General features: G+C 38.6%; 1 protein-coding gene across 1 annotated transcript; it reads right to left on the bottom strand.

Moving 5' to 3' along the window:
• Window positions 1-8,365: 8,365 nt before the first annotated feature.
• On the bottom strand, window positions 8,366-9,457 carry LOC105504290 (spermatogenesis-associated protein 4). Its single transcript, XM_011931681.1, has 2 exons — window positions 8,660-9,457; window positions 8,366-8,588 (listed from the first exon to the last, which is right to left on the bottom strand). The coding sequence occupies exons 1-2, from the start codon at window positions 9,441-9,443 to the stop codon at window positions 8,476-8,478; spliced, it is 897 nt and encodes a 298-aa protein (XP_011787071.1). The 5' UTR covers window positions 9,444-9,457; the 3' UTR covers window positions 8,366-8,475.
• Window positions 9,458-9,803: the final 346 nt, after the last annotated feature.

Raw genomic sequence — 9,803 nt, 5'->3', positions numbered from 1 at the left:
GAAGAAAGTATAAATATGAATAAGATGTGAAAGTTCCACCCATCTCAGGATGTATTTCCCAGATGGACTTGACCAGCTGAGGCTTCAGATGTCAAAAAGTATGCATTTTATGGTGTTCACACAGAGGTTTGTGTGATAATATTACATGAGGCAGAGCTACATACTGCAAGAGAGGGGAGGGTTTCATCAGATCCCCCATGCTGACACACCCCATGGAGCCTCACGCTGTCATGGTGTGTTAAGGGCTAAATGTCAACCTAGAGTATACATTTCTGCTCTTTGTCAGTTGGTGATACCCTTTGGAAATTTTTCATGCCCACTTTAGTATTTCATGGTTGAATGTCACTCTCCTGGTATAGGTAGTAGTGGTCACAATGGGATTTTTGACTCACAGTCACCCTCTACTGAATCCTTTAACCTTTTCAAGGAGTTCCATGGGCCTCATCATCTCGTGGGTACTGCCTCACAGAGCGTCAGTATTCTAACCCTAACCCACAGCTGTCTACCTCTCCTCCTGCCCCACCAAAACTAGCAAAGAGAACTAGCATTACTCAAGTGTTGCAACCAAGTTTTCAACATAAAAATGAGACCAGTACCCAGAGGACGTAAAGTATATTTATAAGTAAGAATTCTATTACAAAGTGCAGCCTGGGCAACAAAGTGAGACCCCATCTCTACAAGATGAAAAATTAAAAAAAAATTAGCTAGGTGCGGTGGTGCATGCCTGTAGTCTCAGCTCCTCGGGAGGCTGAGACAGGAGGATCCTTGGGCACAGGAGTTTGAGGTTACAGTGAGCTGATCATACCAGTACACTCCAGCCTGAGCAGCAGAGAGAAACCATCTTCAAAACAAAACCAAAAATAACAAGTACTGGAAAAAAAGAATATATGCCTGTATTTAGGTAAAAGGATATTCATTTAAGTGTTGGTCATAATATTGAAAAAACCAAAGCAAATTAAATTCCCAAACAAGGAGAGATTATTTAAATGAGCTATGGTACCTCTGTGCAGTGGAATACTATACAACCATTGCCAAAAAAACCCCAAATAATTTAGAGACTTAGAAAAGGTTTCATGATAGTAAATGAAAAAGCAGGTTATAAATCAGGCCAATTTGAGAGTATTTTATATTCTGTTATGTTTGTTATTGCTGTCATGTGTTACTTATGGAAGGCTGCAAAGTGCTACATATTCAATATGAGTTTAATGTTTTAGTATATAATGCGTTCACATATGTTAGTTTTATATAGATTTATATTTGGAAGATATGTCTAGAAATGTTAACATTCATCATATTGGGAGAGGGAATTCAGGATCATATTTATTCTCTTTGCCTATTTGCATTTGTTTCTACAATGAATAAAAACTGTTTTGTTTTGTTTTGTTTTAAATTAGAGGGTTTTTTTTTTTTTAAGAAAGAGTCTCATTCTGTTGTCCAGGCTGGAGTGCAGTGGCACAATCATAGCTCACTGTAAACTAAACTCCTAGGCTTCAATGAGCCTCCCACCTCTGCTTTAAGTAGCTGGGACTACAGGCATGCAACACCATGCCTGGCTAGCTTGTATTTGTTCATTTGTTTTTACTTTTAGTAGAGACAAGATCTCACTATGATGCTGAGGCTGGTAATAAGAATTAAAATGTGTTTTAAAGTATTTTAGTGTCCTAGAAAAATAAGCTGACACTTAAATGTTTAAGTCTACCACGGGCATAAAAGAAATCAGGCAGTAGAAGAAAATACTAAGTCAGCAGGTGCCATTACAACTTGACCTCTTACTCCTTTAAGGAACTTCACTGGTGGATGTCCATGTTTTCTCATTCTCTGGGTGCCCCATTAGTTGTTAGTCACCCCATTAGCAGGCCTGGAGAGTTGCAGGATGAAGCCAGTATCAGATTCCAACCTTTCTGTTCTTTCATAAAGACAACCAGAAATGGGTAGCAGCCAGAAGAGAACAAAGTGACCCCTTCTCCTTTGTCTTGAAGTAATTGTAAGTGAAGGAAAGGGCTCAACACATGTCTTTGGGAATGGTCGTCGTCATCTTTTTTCTCTACTGGCCCACCCAGGACCTTATACCTGATTGTCATAATATCAGTAAGTGGAATGACCTCAGAAAACAATACCAGAAAGAGGATGAGAATAACATTGATAAATGCAAATAGCTGCCTGAAAGCAGGTGTCAGCAAAGTTTTATTGGAACACAGTAACACATACTAGTTTACCTATTGTCTATGGCTGCTTTTGCATGATAGTGGCAATTGAGGAATTGAGAGTTAAGTCAGGAGCTCACAATCCCCCAGTATAGACTATCTTGATGTTTTATTATAGATCTATTATTTGTTGTCTGGCTTCCGTGTCTGAAATGTACTATCCATGAGGGCAGGAATGTGGTTTCCACAACAGGCCTTTCCTTAGTATTAAGAATAGTGCCTGACACATAGTAGGCATTCAATAAATCAATATTGAATGAATAAAACTGAACACAAAAATGGCAAGTGAGGAACTTAATCATAACTTAAGAAAACAGAAGGCAAGGAAAGGAAGACAATTTTATGCAACTGCACCATGTTGCTAAGGAATGAAATAACATATATATTTTTAAAGGAAATCAGAGATTATTAAACAATGAAATGAGAAGAAAGACTGCAAAGCAAAAGAAAGAAACTGAGAGCTAAAATACCACCACCATGGAACTGACAGATAAATTAAAATAGCAGTGATTGAAATACTTAGCTAAACTAAAATTCTGATGTAAAGGCTTCATTTAATCATGGTGAGTGCGGAGAATAAAAGACAAAGCAATAAGAGACAATGTAATCAATAATGGAGGACAGTCAAAAAGTGATCAACGTAAAGACAATTGATGTTCCTGAAGTAGAGAACCCACCAATGACAAAACCTGTTGAAAATAGAATAGCCAAAAGATATTAGATAACAACATTATAGATAATTAGTGATAGATTCATAGAGAAACATTAACTGTAAGCTATGTTCTGGTTAAATTTTTTAACCTTGAAAACAAAGAAAAATTATTTAGATTTCTCTGCAGAAAATGCAAATCACCAGCAAAGGGTCACCATCCTTTTAGGATGAAAATTAGATAAACTCTTGGCTTTGCCAAACCAATGTTTACTGGTGGACAAGGGAGTAAAGGCTACTTAGGACTTGGTAAAAGAAATGCAACTGTGGAATGATGGGAAAATATGAAAGGAAAAGTTTGTTAATTTTGCAAGAAAATATCTGAAAAAGTAAAAGATGCACACAAATGGGCACATACACACAATCTGAGGACTTCAGAAGTTTTCTTTAGAATTGCAATTAGTTTTTTCTTTTTCTTTTTTTTTTCCATGTAATGTGTAATTTCACCGTATCTACTGGATTCCTTTGAGGTAGCTTTGTGCTGTGAGTTGTAATGAATTCTTATTTGGTTGTTCCTAAACTTGGCTTCCCCATGTCTGGCCCCAAATCAGGCCGAGTAATCAGGTATGCTGCCTCTGCAACTCCCTGATGATGTTTATATCGTCTGATTAGTGTATTCCACAAACCTTTTGTTGTTGTTATTGATTTTCTTAAACCACTTAATTGATGTATGATTGACATATAAAAAGTGGTACATATTTAATGTATATATCTTGATCAATTTGGGGATAAACAAACATCCCTGAAACCATCACCACCATCAAGGTTATAAACACAGCTGTCACATCTCAAAGTTTCCTGCCACCCCCTTTATTATGATTGTGTACCCTCTTAGCAATTTTAGGTACACAGTACAGTATTGTCAGCTATCGGCACTATGATGAAACTGTACCCTGTAACCATTACTTCCCAATCTCCCCCTTCCCCCAGCACCTGGCAACCACCACACTACTCTCTGCTTCACTATTTTAGATTTCACATATAAGTAAAATCATACAGTGTTTGTCTACCTGTATCTGGCTTATTTCACTTAACATAACGTCCTCTGGGTTCATCCATGTTTTCACATATGAGAGGATTTCCATTTCTGGGGGGCCGAATAATATTCCATTGTGTGTATACACCACAATTTCTTCATTCATTCATCAATCAGCATGTAGGTTGTTTCCATATGTTGGCTGTTGAGAATGCTGCCATAAACATGAGAGTACAAATATCTCTTCAGCATACTGATTTCAGTTCCTTTGGATATATACCCAATAGTGGGATTGCTGGACCACATGGCAGTTTTATGTTTAATTTTTTGAGAAACCTGAATACTATTTTCTATAATGGCTGTAACAATTTATATTCCCACCAGTAGTATACAAGGTTTTCCTTTTTTCCACATCATCACCAACAGTTATCTTTTTTAAAAATCAGGAGCCATCCTCATTGTGGATTTGATTTGCATTTCCCTGATGATTAGTGATGGTAAGCGTGTTTTCCTATATCTGTCAGTCATTTGTGTGTCTCCTTTGGAGAAATGTCTATTTACGTCCTTTGCCCATTTTTTCAATCAGGTTATTTGTGGGTTTTTCTGCTATTCAGTTGTATGAGTCTCTTAGGTATTTTGGATATTAAACTCTTACCAGATAATGTGGTTTGCAAATGTTTTCTCCCATTCTATAGGTTATCTTTTCATTTTATTGATTGTTTACTGTGCAGAAGCATTTTAGTTTGATATAGTCCCACTTGTTTATTTTTGCTTGGCATTGTATCCAATATCCAGGATCTTTTCCCCTATGTTTCTTTCTAAGAGTTTTATGGTGTCAAGTCTTACATTTAAGTTTTTAATCCATTTTGAGTTGATTTTTGGGTGTGGTGTACAGCAGGGGTCCAATTTCATTCTTTTGTGCGTGGATATCCAGTTTTCCCAACATCATTTATTGAAGCGACGGTCATTTTCCCACTGTGTATTCTTGGTACCCTTATTGAAATTTAGTTGAAATTGAATATATGATGGGTTAATTTCTGGGCTCTCTATTCTGTTCCATTGGTGTATGTATCTGTTTTTCACTAGCCTTTCTACCATGCATAGTTGTTATCACAGACTACAAAAACATCTCAGGTATTTTTTAATTTTTGCAGTGTCTTATTTGTGGAGCTAGTGATTGCTTCACTGGCTCCATTGCAGGCCTCTGTTCTGAGAGAAGCAGGATTAATATTTCATGCAACCTCCGTCAAGTTGCAGCTACTATATGTCCTAATGTCTTCAGCCTGTTTTGTTTGAGAGATGGGTTCCAGTGCCTGCCAAGCTTCTAAGTACAAAGAATAATACCATTGCTGAGAAGGTCCAAAACCACATGAATGAAAAGATCTGATTGCCTTTACAATGCCATATTAGACATGAGAAATGTATAGACAAAACAATCATTCAGGGCTGGGTGCATTGGCTCATGCCTGTAATCCCAGCACTTTGGGAGGCTGAGGTGGGTGGATCACTTGGGGTTAGGAATTCGAGACCAGTCTGGTCAATGTGGTGAAACCCCATCTCTGTTTAAAAAAAATACAAACATTGGGCTGGGCGTGGTGACTCAGGCCTGTAATCCCAGCACTCTGGGAGGGACAGATCGTTTGAGGTCAGGAGTTCAAGAGCAGTTTGGCCAACATGGTGAAACCATCTCTACTAAAAATACAAAAACTAGCTGGGACAGTGGCGCATACCTGTAATCCCAGCTACTCTGAAGGCTGACGCAGGAGAATCACTTGAATCTGGGAGGCGGAGGTTGCAATGAGCTGAGATAGCTCCATTGCACTCCAGCCCAGGTGACAGAGTGAGACTCTGCCTCAAATATAATAAAAATAAATAAATGAATACATAAGTACATAAATGATTAGCTGGGCGTGGTGGTGCATGCTTTTAATCCCAGTTATTCAGGGGGCTGAGGCATGAGAATTGCTCGAACCCAGGAGGCGGAGGTTGCAGTGAGTTAAGACTGTGCCACTGCACTCCAGCCTGGACGACAGAGTGACAGAGTGAGACTGTCTCAAGAAAAGAAAAGAATCACTCAGTACTGACACCTTTGAGAGTCCACTAGCAATTTCCACTGGGTTCCTCATTATACCTTTGTCTTCAAATTATTTTCTCAATAAAAAAGAAACTCTTCCATTGAATATGAACTCCTTCTTTTTTCCTTTATAACCGTAACAGAGTATATCACTTTTAGATCCCTAATATGTGATAAAACACAAATACATTGTGTACTTCTGAGTCTTAGTAAAATAAAATACCCAATAAGCTTATTTAAGGCACATATATTATTCTTTTGGATACTTGGTAACAAAAACCTGATTACTAGCTAGGACTCAGTTTTCTGAAGCCTCCTTGGAGGGAAAACCCAATACTTTACATGGGTTCATTGGGGTCAAAACTTCTGTCCTTAAAATTTGTGCAAAAGGAATTATAATAACTCTAAGGTGAATGAAAGCAATCTGTAAGATGACCAGCATCATGATTTGTAAAGATTAGGAAAGGAATGCATAGACAGGAAGTTGAAGATGGTAAGGGAAGTTGTGTTACATTCAATTGAGAAGTAAGGGGATGCCCCCTGCTTCGTGGTAGAAAAAGACAGAAGACAGGTGAAAATTATTTGAAGCTGTCCTCTAAGAAAGCAATCACACCTTTCTTACTCCATTTTTACGGTCACTTTACCAAAAGCGTGCATGCTGGGACTCACTGTGTTTTACTGAGGCTATAACGCTAAAGTTGCTTAATAAGAAATTTGCTACAACAACAACAACAAAACCTTATTTTAACCTAGTAGAGTATCAAGATCCATGTTTTTATAATTATTTAGTTCAAGAAGCTTCTTCCTTGGGTTTAAATGATCATTTACCAAATTAATGGAATTTCATGAAGTACCCAAGAATGTTCCCTTTTGGACACACAAATTTAAAGAGACCGATATGATTTGGATCTGTGTCCCCACCAAATCTCATGTCAAATTTTAATTCCCAGTTTTCTAGGTGAGGCCTGGTGAGAGGTTATGGGATCATGGGGGCAGATAGTCCCCGCGGTAATGTCATTGCAATAATAAGTGAATTCTCGAGAAATACGGTTGTTTAAAACTGTGCAGCACCTCCCCTCCCTCTCTCTTTCTTCTGTTCCTGCCATGTAAGAGGCCTTGCTTTCCACTTTGCCTTCCGCCATGATTGGAAGCTTCCTGAGGCCTTCGCAGAAGCCACAGCCACTATACTTCCTGTACAGCCTGCAGAACCATGAGCCAGTTAAACCTCTTTTCTTTATAAATTGCTCAGTCTCAGATATTTCTTTATAACAATGCGAGAATGCACTAATGTAGAGACATTTTCCTTTCCACTCTAAGCAAGGCAGATGAATTCAAATATGAGTGAATCAGAAAATCATCAGTGATGGCTTTTCTGGCTTTATTAGGCACATTGGTGACCTACAGACAGAAATGCTTACTTTGGGTGACAACTACAAAGCGAACAGGTCATGAGAATTCAGTTTATCTATAGTTCAGGGCATTATTCTCCTCTGTAAATGGTAGCTTCTAAGAATAAATGGCGTTACACTTTTGGATTTTAATAAAGATTTGATTTACCTGGTAAGACAGATAAATGGCAGGACATCTAGAGCTAAAATCCAGAGAACCTGGCCCTGCTCTGGGGTTCTGGAGACACAGTGCTGCTCTTGGGAATGATCTGTCATCTTAGGCAAGGTTGGTATTCAGTAAATCCAGGGTGACTTTTAATTCATTCCAAAAAGTAAATATTTTCATTCAGTAGAAAACAAGGACATCAACATGCAGTTTGTCAGTCCTGAGATTCGTCATGATTAAAATGCTGAGATGATGCCAATAGTGTTTTGTAAGTTAACTTAGCAAGTGTCTGTCAAGCCCTTAGCAACTTCTTTTGAGAATATTTTTAAAAGTGTGACGCATAATTCCTCATCCTAAGAATCTTACCAGGACGTTTAATGAAAGTAATTTGGGATACCCAAAAATGCATTATGTAAATTAACCGGTTTCTCAGTTTCTGTAGAATCTCTCCTTTAGAAAACTTGGCACTTTATAAATCTCTGACCTGTTCTAATGGGCAGAAATGCCTCCTAAACCTTGGAAGGTAGAAAGGAACATGGCAGAGAGTAATTTGAAGGACATCACAGTTTCTGAAACGGCCTTGACTCAGCCTGTATGATGTTTGTTCCACCCCAAACCATCCGTTCCCCCTCTTGTAACTGAAGATTTCTCACATTCATGCAAAATTTGAAATGTATCTTAGGTGGTTTCCCTGTGAGAATATCAAAGTATTTTCTACCTTTGGAAAAAATAAGAAAATAGCCACACAGAAGTATGATTACTTCACATGTAAGACCCCAAACACCATTTCACTCTCTATATTAAAACATTGTCTTCCACACTTTAAATACATACAGTTCAGTGGAAAAGACACCACTCTATTTATTATTGAAATACATTCAATACTGGGTGATTCTGTTTCTTTATTATGGCGAGAGATGATGGCATCATTTCTTCAAAGCCATTTGACAGGTGCTTTTCAAGGTTTCTTTTCCATGTTTCTGATAGGTTTCATAACAGAGTAATGAGAATGTTGTCCAGCTTGCTTCACATGTATTTCTCTATGTGAATTGCCACCATTACCTATATTTGCTTCCCATCCTGATCTACCTTGTCCAGCGAAGGCTTCCATAAAACCATCTCTTTTTCCAAAGAGAGCAAGAGTAAAACAGGGGCAACTCTTCCTCTTGTAACTTTGGAATTATATCTGTGTCTAGAGGCTTGAGCAGGAAGGTGATTGAGAGTAACTTCTCCCACTGTTGGTTTCACATCAAACCATTCTGGATTCAATTTTCTGCCTAATTTTCTTTGCAACATATGTAAAAGGATGAGGAACTCTGCTTTCAGTTCATTGTTCAGCATGTTGGGATTGCTTAGTAATTCTGATAACCTAATGTTATCTTTAATAGACTTTGAAGCTGTAGACCTGGAAACCAGGGGTAAATGCATCTGGTAACTATAGTCCGTGAAATTCACAAAGTCATCCTGGATACTTTTAATTTCTCGATGTGTTAATAAAGTGTAAACCTCTTCTATCAATATTTCAGGCACTCCAGCTTTACAATGAATTGTTCCATGGATTAGTTCTTTAGGTAATTTAAATTTTTTTCTTGCCAGGAACTTCTCCAACTGTGCCCAGTTATCCAACTTGACTTTTAAAGAGGTCCCATTTTCAAAGGATGCTAATTCAAGTTCCCAGGGGAAATATATATTGAATATTTTCAAGCACCTGTTGATGTTCCTGGGGAAGAAGCTGAGATCCAGACCCTGAAGCCAACGCAGAACGGAACGAGACAGGCGGGAGTTCTTCGGGGCAGGCGGATAGACCAGACACTTCTTAGGCCTCCCTCGGATGGGAGCTGCTAGCTGTGGCGAAAGTGACGGTGACTTGGCAAGGGCTGCCGCCGTCAGTGTCCAATACCCTTTTCCCCGGCCGGCGGCAGCCATAGCGCTTTCTGGGTTGCTACAAGAAAATATTTTTAAAAGAACCAAAGAAATGGGGGAGTATTTTAGTTTTTACATTTTATTGTTTTCAATATTATGAAAACCTGTACCTTGTAACAATAATGTAAGAAATCCAGCCACTGAGGCTGGGTGCATTCGCTGACACCTGTAATGCCAGCACTTTGGGAAGCCAACATATGCTTAAACCAATAAAGGGTATCTATCAAAAATATATAGATCACTTGAAGCCAGAAGTTCAAGACCACTCCGGGCAAAATGGGGAAACCACATCTCAAGGCCTCCCAGAGGTGGGATCAGCACTTTCACCTGCCCCCAGCTCCAGCTCCAGCAGATCTAGAGAAG

This window comes from Colobus angolensis, unplaced genomic scaffold (genome assembly GCF_000951035.1).
Source record: "Colobus angolensis palliatus isolate OR3802 unplaced genomic scaffold, Cang.pa_1.0 Scaffold900, whole genome shotgun sequence".
In the NCBI taxonomy this organism is placed as follows: domain Eukaryota; kingdom Metazoa; phylum Chordata; class Mammalia; order Primates; family Cercopithecidae; genus Colobus; species Colobus angolensis.
This window is presented reverse-complemented; position numbering and strand designations above follow the sequence as displayed.

Bases quoted from the DNA above. Each gene is read 5' to 3' on its own strand.
- LOC105504290 (XM_011931681.1), bottom strand. From the start codon at position 9,443: ATGGCTGCCGCCGGCCGGGGAAAAGGGTATTGGACACTGACGGCGGCA. The intron at 8,589-8,659 runs TCTTGCTCTCTT...CAGGATGGGAAG, and splicing joins AAGAGTTGCCCCTGTTTTAC to CAAATATAGGTAATGGTGGC.